Source organism: Beta vulgaris, chromosome 2, assembly GCF_026745355.1.
Source record: "Beta vulgaris subsp. vulgaris cultivar EL10 chromosome 2, EL10.2, whole genome shotgun sequence".
Taxonomy (NCBI): Eukaryota; Viridiplantae; Streptophyta; class Magnoliopsida; order Caryophyllales; family Amaranthaceae; genus Beta; species Beta vulgaris.
The window spans coordinates 34,004,485-34,022,445 of record NC_079203.1 but is presented as its reverse complement, the minus strand read 5'-3'; the positions used below and the strand labels follow the sequence as shown (position 1 = coordinate 34,022,445).

The window sequence follows — 17,961 nt, the reverse complement described above, 5'->3', positions numbered from 1 at the left end:
ACGATTGGTTTTGTAGTAAAGACTTTATTTATGATTGCAAGAGTATTTTCGTAAACTTCTTGGAGTGCCTTTCTTGCATCTTCATTATCTTGACTTTTGAGAATGAGATTGTAAAACTAATTTTCTCGCGGTTTCATATCGTCATGTGGTCACATTGGTTTATCTGTTCATTTCTCTTTTCCACACTTTCCTCTTTACATATCTAATCTACCATTTTGCACATATACTCATGTAGTATTTTTGTGATTGAACGCATGTGCATGATTCCCACGGCATGAAAATACAACAATCCTAGCACCATAACTATTACTTCATATTATTTAACTATTACGAATAAATTAATAACTAATAACATTTAGGAATCAATTATGTTTTTCAAATAAAAAGTTAGACTTTCAAATGCAAAAGTTAAGTTTTCAGTACCAAAAGTGATCTGATATGTTTCTTTAAAGTTTTTGCAAGTGCAAGTTATCATCTAACAATGGACAATATATATTACCCTCTTGATGAATATGTATCAAACTCTTCTTTCACTTCAAACATGATAAACATCTTATCAGGTGAAAAATAAAGTAAGTGTTCATGGACATTGTCATTGTAAACTCGTGCTCAAATATTTTACTTACATTCAAATTAAACATCCAATGCATGTTGTATCCAGAGAATGGAGGAGGAAAACAATATAGGTTTTAGGGCGTCTCGATGGATTAGAGAAGAAAGAGAGAATGTTTATGTATACTAAAGTTAGGGTCAATAAAATGCATTATAATCTGGAATATATGATATAACTAATATACTCCTACGCTTAACTAATATACGTCAGCGCTTAACTAATTCATCCAGAAGCAATCTAAGACTAGCATAACTAATAGGTGCAAGCGCTTAACTAATTCTATTGCAGGTTTGATGCACGTGCGCGATGTCAACATGACATCATCGGTCTCACATTAACACTAACGTGAGTCTGTCTCTCCAAAAACGGACTCAATTTAAAATTCCAAATTCAATTATAAAATTTAGTAAACAATTTAAATAAACAGATAGATTCACTAATTATCGGCATTTTTTTCATACCCTTAGAAAGAGGGTCTAATAATTTTTTTCATACCCTTAAAAGAATACTGACAGTTTTTTCCCATAAAGGAGTATTTTTTTTAAAAAAATTTCCATAAAGGTGTATTTATTAGGCGTAGCAAGTTGATTTCCCAAATCATTATCCTTGCGCAAATTGCATAATGGAGATATTTGGTGTTGACGTGTGAATGTGGGGCCATAACCATAATAGGGGGTCAAAAACAAAACTACAAGGGTTAAAATCGTCACAATATTAAACAAGCATCTCACTGGTCACTTTTTTTTTACCTATTAAAGAACAAACCTTTAACTCTCCTCACAATCTGCCACGTGTCGAATAATTGATTTACTGAGATCAATTTAGATCCTCTCCCTTAGACTCTTCTCAGTACAGCTTTAGATCTCAACCTCCATGTCAGCAAAGTTACCTTACGTGTCATCCTACGTGGCCTCTCCTTCTACCCCTCACTCCTCCACGTCAACATTTTCCTCCAAAATTAAAAAATCATTTTTTTATTATATTTACTTGAATGTATATAATAATGTCTACTGATCTTCTTCTTTAGAACTATCTCCTTCTCTCATTGGAACCTCAAAATCATTCTTATTTTATTTCGAGAAAAGGAAAAAAAAGCACATCTGTTTTGAAGATTAATTTGTGGATTATTATTGAGCTTCATCGTATTTAAAAAACATAGTAAAAGTTCTTTCCTCATTTGTCTTTTTATTCATCTAATTTTTTTAGTGAAGAACCCTAATTTTGTTTGTGAATTCTCAAGTTCAAGTTTTGATTTGGGTATTTTTTTTGATGAAATTTGTGCAGCTGTAGGATGTTATCGTGCTGAGAAAAGGGTTTTAGATGGTAAGTTTTTTTTTTCTTTGATTTCTCTCTCCTTTTTTTTTTTTTGTTTTGCTTTAGATAATACTGTCATGATATGATATAAAGAATTGGTGATTTGGGTAGTTTATTTAACCTATGATTATGTGTTATTTGTTTTGATCTTTCAATTTATCTGGTACTGTGTGTATATATGTTTTGTTTTTCTTCAAGTATTTGGTTATTATTGAAGTGGGTAATTAGGAATTTGCTACTAATCTATGGATTTGGGTTCTGTTGTGATTAATTTACTATAGATTTGAGGTTTAATTTATGTTTTATAGGTTAGAAAAGGAAATCAATGATTTGTTTGTGAATTTGAGTAGATTGTTTGTTAGTGTGTGTATGATGATATTAACTTCCATTATTTCTTCCCCAAATTAGGGGTAATTGATGGTTTTTTGCATACCGAAGGCGTATTCTCTTTGATGATGGAGTGATTGTTGAAAAGACATGATGGGTTAAAGTTGCAGGATTATTTCATTTCAATAAACATAATTGATCAATTTGGATCTGTTGAATGAGGTTGATTCACAAAAATGAAGATGGGCCCGGTGTTGCCAAGTCGGTGGCAGAGCTTAATCAACATATAGTTGCTGTGAAAAAAGAAGGTAGGGGTAGGGTTGCAGGTGAAGGGCAGGGGCTTTCCGAGGAGGACGAACTGAGAATTATTGAGGATGGTGAAGATGCAAACAGCAGGCGTTCTTTGAGTTCTGTTCAGCTTCCAGTTCATACTCACAGGCCTCAGCCACAAGTACAACCCCAGGGGAGAGTCTGTTGGGAGAGGTTTCTCCCTGTTGGATCTCCTAAGGTTTTGCTCGTAGAAAGTGATGACTCAACTCGTCATATTGTTAGTGCTTTGCTACGGAATTGTAGCTATGAAGGTGATTTGATCTGTTTTAATCCCATATATGCAATGTCTTGTCCTTATCACCTACTTCAACAAATGATTAAGAGAATTGTACTCCCTTGTTCCAAAATAATAGCAACACTTAGCCTTCCCGTAGACTTTAAGGATCTTGGGACAAAGGGAATCCATTACTAGATCTGGTGACATTAATACCTAAGTTTACATCAGTTTCACTTAAATCCTTCGTTTTAAAAAAAGTAAAAAAACCTGTTAGTCTGAGTAAGTTTACTAATTTTTGTTCTAAAATTCAACACATTATCTACATGCAAGCACTTACTAGTACAATACAACTCAAACAATATATGCATCCTATCTGTTCACAATGAACCCAAAACTAATCTTTTCATACCCTTGTTTGATGCTTTTTTCAGGCCATACAAATTTCTTTAACCTAAATTGCCTCCTCAGTCACTGTTCAAAATTGCAGTTTTAACATCCTCAAGACCATGTGATGTACTGTTAGATTATATTAAGACCCTATTGTAAATAAAGCATGTATAGTGGAATAAAATGCATGTCTTCCTACTTTTTTTTGGGGGTCATGAACTCATTGTTTGATATTTTGCAGTTGTAGGGGTGCCAAATGGCATAGAAGCATGGAAAATCTTAGAAGATTTGAGCAATCAGATTGACCTAGTTTTAACTGAGGTAGTCACATCAGGACTCTCTGGTATAGGTCTTCTGTCCAAGATAATGAGTCACAAAAGCTGCCAGAATACTCCTGTCATTAGTGAGCTTTCGTTCCTTGTTGTATTAGTGTATGTTCTGTATTTGATTTTCTTTCTTTGTGCATATCTTGCCTTGTTTTTTACAATTATTTAGATTTTAGATGAAAATGTTTACTCATTTTATGGTCTTTAGCTGCAACATTTGATTATTTTGTGTGCAGTGATGTCATCTCATGATTCGATGGGTTTAGTCTTAAAGTGCTTATCCAAGGGCGCTGTTGACTTTCTGGTGAAGCCTATAAGAAAAAATGAACTTAAAAACCTTTGGCAGCATGTTTGGAGGAGGTGTCACAGTGTAAGTGTCTTTACATTTTCCAGCTTTTCATCAGCTTAGTGGTTCGTGTAGCAGTCTTTCAAATTTTCGAACTTTCTAGCACATATGACAAATTAAACCTGCATGCTAATTCCCGATTAGATAATGGAATAAGCTCTTTCAGCTGGTTTTTTACTTCTTTCTCTTCTCCTCTTATGAAAAACTGGTATGCCACTATGCATCTTGTTCCAGGTGTTTGTTTAGTGTTTCTTTCCTTTATTCGTTTTTTTGTTTTTATTTTTAATTTTAATTTTAATTTTTCCTCATTCTTTTTTTAGTCTAGTGGTAGTGGAAGTGAAAGCTGTGTAAGGAATGGAAAATCCATAGGAAGCAAGAGGGCTGAAGAGTCGGACAATGACACTGACAGCAATGAGGAAGATGATAACAGAAGCATTGGTTTACAAGCTCGGGATGGAAGTGACAATGGAAGTGGGACCCAGGTAGTGCTAACCCCTGTAATATTAAACTTCCTATAGTAGGTGTGGTTAATGTGACGCTGTTAAGGCCTTTTGGGTGGTTGCTTCTAGTTCACTAAGGATAATAAGAAATAGCTCGCTATTGATAGTTAGGGCACCTCAATATCACCTCCTATTGTATGTTTGTTGAACTACATTTTTAGCCAGACTTGAGTATTTTATCCTGAAGGATAGAACAGGTGCATTTTTGGTTGCGGTTGTTAGTTGTTACTGTTATGCAAAGACTATTGCCACCATTTTCTCACACATATTTAACATGGAAGTGTCCTAACCACCCCCCAACCCAAAAAATGGGAGGGAGAAATTACTGGAGATGGGAAAGAAGTTACATAAAAAGTTAGTCGTTTGGGTCATGATTGTTTGTTGTATTTGCAAAGTTAGCGCGTTCTCTTCCTGGATGCTTCAAAATAAGCTGATGCACCATAAAGTACCACTCTTGGCTTCACCTGTTGGTGTGGACCCAACCAATGTACCCTTGTTGATCTCGAGATAGACAAAGAGGAAGTTTAATTTCTCTTTATATGTTATCTCTCTTCAATTTGTTAGCAGCTATGTCTCTTTCGTGGACATTTAGAACCCATGTTAGGTTCATATTTATAGTTAGGTGATTGTATCAAAATTGCCATCACAATAAACAGAACATTAATTTCTATTGGGAAGGATTCAAGGATCAAATATACAGGAAAGAGCAGTGTAGGAGATATCATCTTGTTGAACAACAAAAGAAACATTAACATCAACTGGTGATAATCTTTGCAAGATTGGATGACAAAATGAGGAGTCGATCTAATATAAAACAAATTGGGAACTGTCAGCTATATCCTGCATATCAAGAATGGAGACCTTTAAGAAAAGTAAGACCATTTTTTGTTGGGAAGTCAAGACCATTGTCCCAGTTTCCTTGTGAAATTTAGTTCATCTTAGCTTTCTTCTACCAACATGAATTCTCTTTCCTTTCAGCCCTTGCAAACTTGGTTTTATGCTAATTATCAGTGTTTCCTTCATTTAGTACGCTGAGAGGGTTTATTTGGTTGATCAAAGAATACTTGATGACCTTGAGGTAGATGCTCTACATGGAGAAGTTCCTCTAAGTGTACAAAGAATCTAGTTCGACCAACTTTGATTTAGGAAGAGATAACACGATCACCTCGTGGTCTAGACTCTGGAGAGGTCAAAGTGTGCAAAAGGGTATTTTTGAAAGACAATGGCTTGTTGATTCATGACTGAAATTGGATGGTCGTGACTGAGCATATACTATTAGTGGTTCTCTTCTAAGGTGATATAAGTATGTGATAACCCAATCCTGTATATTTCTTCGAGGACATCAATTGTGCTACTATTCTAGGGTGCTGGAGACCCATACATATAGAGCAATTGACAATTAACACAAACTTCAACCACTTATTTTTATTTCATTTAAGCTATCAATCCCTAAGAAAGAGCCCATCCAAGCTCCTGCTTTAGGTGCATCCCCTCCCTTTTCAGCTAGTGCACAAAAAATGAACTTTCGAGATAGACTGCTAAATTTGCTTTGTCAAAAAGACAAAATTTTGATACACTGCTAGCCAAAAAACTGTAATTGCATTTTATGACACTTACGCTGATATATCTGCAAGTGAAGTTGATATGCAAAAACTATGTAGCCTCCTTCGTCTACGGTAATAGATCTCCGTCAATGTGATGCTTGTGTGCCATCATAAAATGATATTGGGTCTTTAGACTCAGTTACTCTACAGCTGAAGGATCTTAGCCTTGGCATTTATATCCTTTTTATCCAAAAGTTAAAAAAAGCGGACCGTTTGACCCATGTAAGGAAAAAGGAAAGGAATCGAGAAAGACAAAGGAGGGGAAAGAAGTTAAATCTCCTAAAAAACTTGTTTTGTGCGGTGAGAGAGGGAGCGACTTGAAATTGCCATTGATGATGATTGGTTCACAATTGTAATCGAAATCAAACTCTCTCTCTCTCTCTCTCTCTCTCTCTCTCTCTCTCTCTCTCTCTCTCTTATCACCCCCCTCAAACTATAACATCACAGTCCTTTAAACGTGACTGCTTCGGGGGATAGTGACTGGGTAGCCCATTGCAGAATATTGAGAACGCAATATAAAGGGGTGTTGAGAAAGAGGGTTTTGAGTGTATTATTTAAGAAAGTTGGGAAAGGAATGAGAGATGAAGTACAGAAGAAAACGTCTAGAAAGTGAAGCATGGGAGTCTGTTTCTTTTCTTTTTCCTAAAGTTTCCCACCAAATGTCCCTTAAGTGGTTCAGCCACGCCTTTGGACAAGCTTACCACCAAGCTCCCCATCCCAGATCATATTTGAATCAAACATCTTTCTTTTTTTAGAATATTCTTTTTTTGTGCATGAAAGCCAATTCCATGAGATATGTACCTTATATTTCTCTAAAATATATAAATAATTGATGAAGCAATTTTCAGATCATTAGATAAGCGTTCTACAAAAGAACCATCTTTTTTTGCTTCCTTGTGTACTCGGAAAATGTAGTTCCCATATATAATTTTACCATGGCAGTACTTCTATAGACCACTAAGTTCTTCGCTTGTGCAACCTATAGTGCATTTAAGAGGGTTTAGGTATAGACAGCCTTCACTTTCAATTGGTTAGAGTCTACCTCCAGTATCACTGACAGAATTTTCAATAGGAACTTCTGTCATAACTTAATTCGCAGAAAGCACTAACTAAACAACCCCTTAGTTCTTTAGTTGAGCGCTTGATTGGTCACATCCAGCTTTTAGTTTTTAGTATGGAGATTCATAAAGTAGTATGACTTGAGTTGAATAGTGAACGTAAGATTAGACATATTTATATAGTCGTGTTAATTTTGGAAACTGACAGGAGTGACTAGAAACCACTTTTTTTGTGTCCAAAATTTCCATATATTGTTTTTTAAAAAAACTGCTAAATCACGATGATAACAAACAAACCTTACACAGGTACCGGAATGATATTGAAACAAATTGAGGTTAGTGATAAGCCATAATCCCTTACCTTGAAATTCAGAGGCTGTCTGCTGCAGTCTCTATCATCTTCTTATTTCACTAAATCAATTATTACCTGCTTCAACCTCAACGGTCCGAGGCTTAGACATTGTGTCTTTGATAGTATCATCACAGCTGAAAATTAATGTGTACTTTCTTCTATTTAAATACCATTTGAGAGTGCCTTTGGTAGTCATTATGAATGTCGTGAGATCACAATCCGTGAAATATAGTTTTCATCACATTCTTACCTGCATGTGTAAGGAAAAGTATAGTGTTAGTGTTCAATCTTTTGCTACTTCTGGTGACTGGTCAATGGTCAAAGTATGCAGCATGATTTTGTGTTTGTCAGTTTCTTCTTTAAATAAGTGTGAACTGCTCTAGTCTAAGTTGCTCGAACTCTTAAAAAGTGTTGGACTTGTTAGTTGTTACATGTATACAATGTTGATTGGGTGGGCTTTTCCATATCTTATTATATTTGTTGAATCACAATGAAGTACCTATTTCCATTTGAGGAGTAGGTATGATGAGGTTAGTAGGGAGTTTGAGTGTTAAAGGTTATGTGAAGATGTAAAAATTCACTGACAATGAGACCTTAGTATCCGACGGTCGGAATTTTACCAATTTTATTGCCTTGTTACCTTTCTATTTTTACTTAGTATTTCCTTTTCTTAAATTTTTGTTATCTAGAGTTCATGGACAAAAAGGGCTGCAGAAGTTGAGAGCCCCCAACCACAGTCTACATGGGAGCAAGCAACTGATCCGCCTGATAGCACTTGTGCTCAGGTCATTTATCCAATGTCTGAGGCATTTGCCAGCAGCTGGATGCCTGGATCCATGCAGGAACTTGATGTACAGGATCATCAATATGGTATGTGGTACTGTATTTGATAGAAGTTACAATAATGTGTAAACTGAAACCACTTAATGACCTAGTATCCATCTGTATCAGACAATGTCCCAATGGGAAAGGATTTGGAGATTGGAGTACCTAGAATTTCAGATTCACGGCTAAATGGACCAAACAAAAAGGTTAAGTTAGCAACTACTGCTGAGGAAAACCAATATTCACAGTTAGACCTCAACCAGGAAAATGATGGTCGAAGTTTTGATGAAGAGAACCTGGAGATGAATAATGATAAACCTAAAAGTGAGTGGATTAAACAGGCTATGAACTCACCAGGAAAAGTTGAAGAACATCATAGAGGAAATAAAGTATCTGATGCACCACCCGAAATTTCCAAAATAAAGGACAAAGGCATGCAACATGTCGAGGATATGCCTTCTCTTGTGCTCAGTCTGAAGAGGTTGGGTGATATTGCAGACACGAGCACTAATGTCTCAGACCAGAATATTGTTGGGCGTTCAGAGCTTTCAGCCTTCACCAGGTATACTAGAGAAGGTGAAACTTGAATTTATATAATGGACAAGTGGACAATATCTCATTTTTAAATTGTTGCAGGTACAATTCAGGCACAACTGGTAACCAGGGTCAAACAGGTAATGTTGGCAGTTGCTCTCCACCAAATAATAGTTCAGAAGCAGCAAAGCAGTCCCATTTTGATGCTCCACATCAAATTTCGAATAGCAGTAGTAACAATAACAATATGGGCTCTACTACTAATAAGTTCTTCAAAAAGCCTGCTATGGACATTGATAAGACACCTGCAAAATCAACAGTCAACTGTTCTCATCATTCACATGTGTTTGAGCCAGTGCAAAGTTCCCATATGTCTAATAATAACCTTACTGCATCTGGTAAGCCTGGTGTTGGCTCCGTAAATGGTATGCTGCAAGAAAACGTACCAGTAAATGCTGTTCTGCCGCAAGAAAATAACGTGGATCAGCAGCTCAAGATTCAGCGCCACCATCACTACCATCATTACGATGTCCATAGTGTACAGCAGCTACCAAAGGTTTCTGTTCAACATAATATGTCCAAAAGCAAGGATGTGACAGCACCCCCACAGTGTGGGTCTTCAAACACTTGTAGATCGCCAATTAAAGCAAATGTTGCCAATTGCAGTTTGAATGGAAGTGGTAGTGGAAGCAATCATGGGAGCAATTTCCTTAATGGAAGTAGTGCTGCTGTGAATGTTGAAGGAACAAACATGGTCAATGATAGTAGGATAGCTGCAAAAGATGGTGCTGAAAATGGAAGTGGTAGTGGAAGTGGAAGTGGTAGTGGTAGTGGTGTTGGTGTGGATCAAAGTCGATCAGCTCAACGAGAAGCTGCCTTGAATAAATTCCGTCTCAAGCGTAAAGAAAGATGCTTTGACAAAAAGGTAATACTCCAAAATCTCTCCAGAATGTTTATACTTGGACATCTAGTATGTACATCCTTGAATCTAAACTGTAAAAGCTGAATTTCAGAATAAAAAACACAAATTATATCAAGTATGAAGGCAGAGTATTGTAGTAATTATAGTTTTTCTGGTATGGAATTAGTACTTACATTTACCAGAAGCCTGCTGTCACAAGCCATAATTTGATCATCAAGCAACAATAATTTGATCATCAAGCAACAATAATTTGGCCATTTCTTGCTTGTATTGAAAGTGAGATGACTTCAAACTTATTTGTGTATCATCACATCAGGTGCGATATCAAAGCAGAAAGAAGTTAGCAGATCAAAGACCTCGTGTTCGTGGGCAATTCGTGCGCCAGGTGCGAGAAAACAAAGGAAGGAATACCGATAGCTAACACCAATTCTTTCCACAAGTTGCTGCCGAGATCATTTATGCCACTCTGATATCAGCTGTCTTCATATGTACAAATTTCGAATTTTATGTGTGCATGAGGTGCTAAATACTGTCAAACCTCAGTGATTCTGTTTGGTTTAGGCTGTAGAAAGACATCTTTTCCTTTGTGTTTTCATGGTTCTTATTTTGAGCTGTGTTCACTACTTTTTATAACATGGTAGCCCCAGGTTGCCTTTGGAAATAAGCTTTTCCTTAAAGGTGTGATGCATATAATCTTGTTTGGTGTTAGATTATATGATCATTTCTTCAGGCGTTTACGGGTCACATTTTCCGGGATCCTTTCAAACGCGATTCCGGAAACAATGGCTCATATTTTCTTTTGGTTTCAAGGAGAAGGCTATTTAAAACAGAAAAGATTTAGGTTACAGAAATCAGTGATGAAGCAATGAGTTTCATTATAGAATAGGTGGAAGTAGGGGGTGTTTTTTCCGTACTCTTGGGATAGAAAGTGGGGATAGATTCTTTGGACTCGTCAGAAAGGAATAATATAGGAGTTGTCTACCTTTTTCATTTTTAGTTCTTGTAAGAGTTTTATTCCACTTCCATTTTAGTAAAATTTAGGAGTTGTAAGGACGTGTAAAGAGAATCTGCCATCCAGATTTTAACCGACGGTAAATTTGTTCTTTTCATGTTTTCTCAAGTAACTATAATGTTTTCATCGAATCTATAGGGATTTTCTAATGTGTACCTGATAGAGGCACACAGTAACAATAATATAAGTACATATATTCTTTAAGAATAATGACATAGTAATTATATTTTTAATACAAATAAAAGATGTCCTTATGTAATGAAACAAATAACTTTTCCTTGAAGGTATGCCATAATTAATTACTTTATTTTGAAGATATTTTATATTTAGTTTGGGTAGTGGAACTACTAAATAAAAATATGGTTATAGTAACATGTACTCATGTGCAAACCGAAAAAAACCCTATGCTTTCTCTAAAAGTTCCCAAACCCTTGAGCTTATAGCCCCGACGGCCCAACGCAGGCTTGCTGGAGCGCCGCGTCGCTCACCCTGTCGCCGGCGAGCCTGCATGTTGTATCGTTCGGTCTTCTGAAGGTTTAGTTTTCCCTGTTCCCCTTTGTGTTATTCATCGTTCCCATTCCCCATGTCTCCCCTTCCCCTGTCAGTGGTTGTCGGCCTCCCCTTCCCCTATTAATGGTTGTCGGCCTCCCCTTCCCTTTCCCCTAATAGTGGTTGTTGGTCTCCCCTTCCCCTTTCATGTTGTCAAGTTGTTCCTTTCCCCGTTCTCCCTTTTCTTAGTCCTCTTTTGGTGTTCTTGTTGTTGTTAGTTTAGTGGCTTTGGTTGGTTAGTTCGGCTGAGTGCTTCGTCGCCGTATGCCCTTCCTTGTTCCCCTATTTAGTTTTGGTTATGTTGGTGTTTCGGTTAACCCCGTTCCCATGCTTAGACGTGGGAGGGCCTCAGGATTTAGATGTAAAGGTCATCATTCTCGCGCTTAGACGTGAGAGGGATTAAGTGTTCAGGGATAAGGGCTCCGTTCCTGCGCTTAAACGTGGGAGAACTTAAAGGTTCTAGGTTTTACAGGAGTTTTGGGATTGGAAAGTATATGAACTCTGTTTGGCAGAAGATGACAGTGCAATGTGGGGATTAATCATTTCGTTTTCTTCCTTTGTTTAATAAGTTAGTCTCTTATTATGAGAGTTTTCTATTAGTTCTAATCCCCTTAATTTCTTGTAGGGGTTGTAAGTCTAGTTTGTCGTTGTTTAGTATATCTAGTTCGAGAAGCTCGAAAGTTTGAGGTTGTGGAAAAATGTACTTACTGGTTGCAGATCAAGAATATTAAGACGAATGTTTGACTTCAATTTACTATTGCATCAGGTAGGAAATATGGTGAGTCATCGAATATCCATTATGGTTGTAATAGTACCATATCATGGAAGCGGTTTCGAAGCGTGTATATTAGTAAAATAGATGAAGATATTCAAATCGATGTTTTAGATTATCTTTTATGTACGTAAGGGTCATTATTGTTGTAGATGTTGTATGGTTTTTTAATTAATGATAATTTTTCCTATTCCCATTAAAAGAACATGCATTCATGTGCACATATTAGACATATATTTGATATACATCTCGAAATTATGTTCAAATGAAAATTTTAGTTCACCCAACCCTTGTAATGTAAATTCCTTTATTTGAAATACAAAATCTCTTAGGGGTACAGGTCAATAATCTATTGTGAACACAAAGTAATTATAACACATGAGTCTCTCTCTAGCGTATGACTAGGGGTTGAGTAGGAGTCTTGGGTTTCCATTCAATTTTCTCGATTCTTCGTTCCTTTTGATCCCTCTTGGGATTGGTGTTTACCTGTTATGGCTGATGAGATTCTGCTTAAAGTTTCTGAATTGAAAATTACGGCGGAAGAGAACCAATCTATAGACTTAGATGATATACCAGATAACGAAAATTCTCAAGATTTTGCCCTAGCTTTGATTGGAAAGGTTGTGACAGTTAGATCGTTTAATTTCGAAGCGCTTAAACGTACTCTTAATTAAGTTTGGGCGAATTCTAAGGGGGCACTATTTCGAACCATTGAAAACGATCTCTTTGTGGTTCAGTTCGCTTGTAAACGTGATAAAGAAAAGGTCATGGCAGGCAGGCCATGGTCCTTTGATCAAAGTTTGGTGATGTTACAGGAAATTGACGCTGATATTCAACCCTCCAACATTTCTATGAACCTCTCACCGTTCTGGGTTCGACTCTATAATCTTCCAATGCGGTGTCGGTCGGAAGCGCATATAAGAACGATAGGAGGGAGTTTCGGGGAGGTTCTTGAAGTGGATACGAGCGAGATAATTTGGGATAAATCGACGCGTCTTAGGGTGCTCGTTGATATTACAAAACCGCTGCGCAGAGTTCAGAGAATCTCATTAAGCAATGGCGGTTCTGCCATGGTTGAGATCAAGTACGAGCGACTTCCAACCTTCTGTTTTTCGTGTGAGGTGATAGGCCATATAGGGGGTGATTGTGTGGTAGTTTCTGAGGATGATAAAGAAGGGGAAAGACAATGGGGTGCTTGGCTTAGGGCATCTCCTAGGCGAGGGCGGCAAAAGATGGAAGAGGAAACAAGGGGCTTCTTGAAGGTGGCTCGTGCGATTGACTTTCGGAGGTCGGAAGGGGAGTCTAAGGGGGCTGTAAAACAGAAAGAGGTGCAGGACGGGGTGGTGAAACAACAGGAGCTGCTTTCCTTTTCGGGCCACAATGCTACGGACAGCCCAGGGCAGCCTATGGTTTGCGTGGCTGCTGCTACCGAGCTCGACGGATCACGTTTTTCTGCTAACGTGGCTGATGTCCGTATGGCTACCGAGGTGATTATTGAAGAACCGACTCTTCATGTTGGAGTGGATGCTGCAGTTGTCGTGGCTACCAATAAGCTAAACATGGCAAAAGGTGATGTTGTAGATAGTTCCATTAATTTTGTTGCTGGAGCAGGGAGTGTGGCTACTAAATTTAAAAAACAAAAACATAAGCCACGGGTGATAAAGAATAATGGTGGGGACTCCTTAAACAATTCTATGAATATAACTCCCTGCAATATTGCTATTGGTTATGTGGTTGGTGAAAAAAGAAAGCTTGTTGATCATATGATTGTGGATGATTTTTGCAAATTGGATGACTTGGGTTCTAAGAAATATAAACGAAATGATTTTTCTGAAATTGGCAGTAATGTGATTATTGCAGAGGCGGAGGTTGGGTGTGACCAACCCCGTCGGGCATTATGAAAATCTTGTGTTGGAACTGTTAGGGTATGGGTAACCCTTGGACAGTTCGTCAGTTGAGAAGACTCAATGCTTCTAATACCCCCGAAATTCTTTTTATGTCAGAAACTAAGGTTACTAAAAATATTGCTGAGCAGAAAAAGGAGAGTCTTGGATTTTCCAGGGCCTTTGGAGTGTCGTGTGTTGGGAGAGCTGGAGGTTTATGTATGTTTTGGAAGGAAGAAACGATCTCTTTTAGGATGATGTCTTTTTCCCAAAATTATATTTGTGGCGATGTGAGGAGTAGTGGGGATGTGCGATGGCGGTTTGTGGGCATTTATGGATGGCCGGAAGAGGAGAACAAACATAAAACTTGGGCTTTGATAAAAGGGTTGTGTGATGAATATGAGGGGCCTATAGTTTTCGGGGGAGATTTTAATGAAATTTTGAGTTATGATGAGAAGGAAGGGGGTGCTTCGAGGGAGCGGAGAGCTATGGTGGGGTTTCGAAATGTGATGGATGACTGTAGTCTTGGGGAGTTGCGGTTTGTGGGTCAGTGGCACACTTGGGAGAGAGGGAGGAGTCCGAAATCTCGAATTAGGGAACGCTTGGACCGATTTATCGTCTCGCATTCTTGGTTGAATTTATTTCCAGAGTCTTTTATTGATCATAAGGTGCGTTACTGTTCGGACCATGCTGTTATTGTATTACGTTGTTTGGGAAATGAGGGGATGCCGAGAAGATGGGATGGTGGTTTTCGTTTTGAGACCTTTTGGCTTCTTGATGATGCTTGTGAGGAGGTGGTTAGGGGTGCGTGGAGTGCAGCAGAGGGTGGTAGAATTTGTGAGAAATTAGGGGTTGTGGCGAGAGAGTTGCAGGGATGGAGTAAAAAGGCTTTCGGGACTCTTAAAAAGAAAATTGAAGTAGTGGAGAAAAAGTTACATGAAGCCCAGTGTGAAGCTATTTCGAATGACAACTGTGAGAGGTGTGTGAGTTTGGAAAAGGAGTTGGATGAATTACATGCTAAGAACGAGGCTTACTGGTATATGAGATTGCGAGTGGCGGAAGTAAAAGATGGAGATAGAAATACTTCCTATTTTCATCATAAAGCTTCCCAAAGGAAAAAAAACGTAACCTCATTCATGGTATTTTTGATGGAGGCGGGCGGTGGCAAACGGAAGGCGAGGAGATTGTGTGTGGTGGAACATTATTTCAGGAGATCTTTACTTCTTCCGAGCCTTCTTCTAATGATTTTCAGGAGGTATTGCAGCATGTGAAGATGTCTGTGACACAGGAGTATAACGATATTCTTCTGAAGCCTTACTCAAAAGAGGAGATTTTTCAGCTTTGAGTGATATGCCCCCTTGCAAAGCCCCATGGCCTAATGGTATGCATGCTATCTTTTATCAGAGATTCTGGCATATAATTGGTGATGAGGTTTTTAATTTTGTTAGCAGCATTTTACATAACTATTCTTGCCCGGAGAATGTTAATTGTACTAATATTGCTCTTATTCCCAAAGTTAAATCCCCTACTATTGTCTCTGAGTTTAGGCCTATAAGTTTATGCAATGTATTGTACAAAATAGCTTCTAAAGCTATTGTTTTGAGGCTTAAACAATTCCTTTCCTGTATTGTAACGGAGAATCAAAGTGCGTTTGTCCCTGGAAGAATGATTTCGGATAACTCTCTCATTGCTCTGGAGATCTTTCATACTATGAAGAAGAGGAATAATAGCAGGAAAGGATTGATTGCGATGAAACTGGACATGAGTAAAGCCTATGACAGAGTGGAGTGGGGTTTTCTAGGAAGCTACTGTTGACGATGGGGTTCGATGGAAGATGGGTTAATCTGGTTATGAGTTGTGTTGCTACTGTTTCGTATTCCTTCATTATTAATGGAAGGGTATGTGGTTCTATGACCCCTTCTAGAGGATTACGCCAGGGTGATCCTTTATCTCCTTTCCTGTTTATCTTGGTTGCTGATGCATTCTCGTAGATGGTTAAACAAAAGGTGGCTACGAAAGAAATTCATGGTGCGAAAGCAAGCCGAAATGGTCCAGAAATCTCTCACCTTCTTTTTGCAGATGACAACCTTCTCTTTACTAGGGCTACCCGACAGGATTGCTTGACAATAGTTGATGTTCTCAACAAATACGAAGCAGCATCCGGGCATAACATTAATTATGAAAAGTGAAGTATCCTTTAGTAGTGGTGTAAGCTGTGCGAAAAAAGAAGAATTGATTAATCTTCTCCATATGAGGCAAGTTGATAGACACCAGAAGTATCTTGGTATTCCAGCTCTTTGTGGGAGGTCTAAGAAAGTGCTTTTTCGGGAACTCTTAGATAGAATGTGGAAGAAGTTAAGGGGTTGGAAAGAAAAGTTATTGTCGTGAGCTGGTAAAGAGGTTCTTATCAAGGCTGTTATCCAAGCATTGCCTACATATCTAATGGGAGTTTATAAGCTTCCTGTTGCTGTCATAAAAGAAATCCATCTGCTATGGCTCGATTCTGGTGGGGAGGGAAAGGGGATGAGCGGAAAATGCATTGGCTAAGTTGGGAGAAAATGTGCAAACCCAAGTGTATGGGGGGTATGGGATTTAAGGATCTTGCGGTCTTTAATGATGCTTTATTGGGTAAACAAGTTTGGCGATTATTACATAATAAAGAGTCCCTTTTGAGTAGGGTAATGAGTGCCAAGTATTATCCTCATGGTGATGTTTGTCAAGCGCGGTTGGATACTCGCATAGCTACTCGTGGCGAGTATTTGGGGTGCGAAGAGTTTGGTATTGGAGGGTTTGATTTGGAGGGTTGGAGATGGTAGAAAATTGACATATGGACTGCACCATGGGTAGGGGATGAAGAAGGTAGATTCATCAAGAGTGCTCGAGTGGAGGGACTGGAAATGGTGGGAGATTTAATGGATGTTGAAAGGAAGGAGTGGAATGTGGAACTAATTGAGAACCATTTCAATGAACGTGATCAACAGTGTATAATGGCCATTCCTTTAAGCACTAGATGTCTACAGGACGAGTTAACTTGGGCGTACTCTAAGGACGACACTTATTCAGTGAAAACTGCTTATATGTTGGGAAAAGGGGGAACCTGGATGATTTTCATAGAGTGTGGAATATTATGGAGCTTAAATGTGTCGCCTAAGGTACGTCATTTCATGTGACGTGCTTGCACAAGTTCACTCCCAGTAAGGAAAGTGCTTCAGAGACGCCACCTAATCGACGAAGCAGGGTGCCCATGTTGTGCTAGAGAGGATGAGACACAATCACATTTATTCTATCGCTGCCCGATGTCGCTCAAGTTGTGGGAAGAGCTGGGCAGTTACATATTATTGCCAGGGGTGGAAGACGAAGCCATGTGTGATACCCTCGTCAGATGGAGTCAGATGGATGCAAATCTGGTTCAAAAGGGTTGTTATATCCTATGGAACGTTTGGGTTGAAAGAAACAGGAGAGTCTTTGAGCATACAAGTCACCCTGCCACTGTTGTGGGCCAGAGAATTTTGAGACAAGTTGATGATTTTAATAACTATGCTGTGAGGATTTATGGAGGAGTGCGCCCCCCCGCGGCTTCGAGCCCAAGCCAATGGTATGCTCCCCCAGTTGGCACTATTAAGTTGAACACAGATGCAAGTTTGGCCGAGGAAGGATGGGCGGGACTTGGAGTGAAACCCCGCGACTCGGAAGGCAAGGTGTGCTTTGCTGCAACTAGACGTGTGCGTGCCTACTGGCCTCCCGAGGTAGCTGAATGCAAGGCCATTTACATGGCAGCCCGCTTGGCCAAAGCTCATGGGTATGGTGATGTGAGTTTTGAATCCGACTCTCTGGTTGCAACGAAGAGGTTAACGAAAGCAGCAATTTTCTTCTCGGATTTGGATGCAATACTTAGAGACATTCTTTCTATGTGCAATGCTTTTTCTTTTGTTTCTTTTTCTCATGTTAAAAGGGATGGGAATACTGTTGCCCATAACCTTGCTAGAGTTGTGCCTTTTGGTGTTGAACAATGTTGGGAGCATCACTGCCCTAGTACTGTAACACCTTATGTACTTATGGACACTTTGTCCCTTTTGATTAATGCACTTCT

The 17,961-nt window shown here is 38.7% G+C and overlaps 2 protein-coding genes and 1 long non-coding RNA gene across 4 annotated transcripts; 2 read left to right on the top strand and 1 right to left on the bottom strand.

Annotated features, from left to right (window-relative positions):
- The first annotated feature begins 1,631 nt into the window (after positions 1 to 1,631).
- BTC1 (two-component response regulator-like PRR73) lies at positions 1,632 to 10,348 on the top strand. Of its 2 annotated transcripts, XM_010694798.4 has the most exons (10): positions 1,632 to 1,771; positions 1,898 to 1,936; positions 2,336 to 2,835; positions 3,430 to 3,591; positions 3,751 to 3,884; positions 4,181 to 4,342; positions 8,064 to 8,244; positions 8,326 to 8,761; positions 8,836 to 9,658; positions 9,972 to 10,348. In XM_010694798.4, exons 3-10 carry the CDS (start codon positions 2,472 to 2,474, stop codon positions 10,074 to 10,076), a joined length of 2,367 nt encoding a protein of 788 aa, XP_010693100.2. In that variant the 5' UTR covers positions 1,632 to 1,771; positions 1,898 to 1,936; positions 2,336 to 2,471; the 3' UTR covers positions 10,077 to 10,348.
- On the bottom strand, positions 9,489 to 9,972 carry LOC130590372 (uncharacterized). The gene is made up of 2 exons (XR_008968070.1): positions 9,829 to 9,972; positions 9,489 to 9,735 (listed from the first exon to the last, which is right to left on the bottom strand). It is a non-coding gene; the product is annotated as an uncharacterized LOC130590372 (long non-coding RNA).
- Positions 10,349 to 13,915: 3,567 nt separating the features above from the next.
- LOC125494827 (uncharacterized) lies at positions 13,916 to 15,686 on the top strand. The gene is made up of 2 exons (XM_057392962.1): positions 13,916 to 14,932; positions 15,276 to 15,686. The coding sequence occupies exons 1-2, from the start codon at positions 13,916 to 13,918 to the stop codon at positions 15,684 to 15,686; spliced, it is 1,428 nt and encodes a 475-aa protein (XP_057248945.1).
- The last annotated feature ends 2,275 nt before the right edge of the window (positions 15,687 to 17,961 follow it).

What these genes read in the sequence shown, in the direction of transcription:
- LOC125494827 (XM_057392962.1), top strand. Translation starts at nt 13,916, where the DNA reads ATGGGTAACCCTTGGACAGTTCGTCAGTTGAGAAGACTCAATGCTTCT. An exon ending in TGAGATTGCGAGTGGCGGAA is followed by an intron (nt 14,933 to 15,275) that starts GTAAAAGATGGA and finishes ATCTTTTATCAG; the next exon opens with AGATTCTGGCATATAATTGG.
- BTC1 (XM_010694798.4), top strand. Translation starts at nt 2,472, where the DNA reads ATGAGGTTGATTCACAAAAATGAAGATGGGCCCGGTGTTGCCAAGTCG. An exon ending in TTTGGAGGAGGTGTCACAGT is followed by an intron (nt 3,885 to 4,180) that starts GTAAGTGTCTTT and finishes TTCTTTTTTTAG; the next exon opens with TCTAGTGGTAGTGGAAGTGA. An exon ending in ACAATGGAAGTGGGACCCAG is followed by an intron (nt 4,343 to 8,063) that starts GTAGTGCTAACC and finishes TTTGTTATCTAG; the next exon opens with AGTTCATGGACAAAAAGGGC.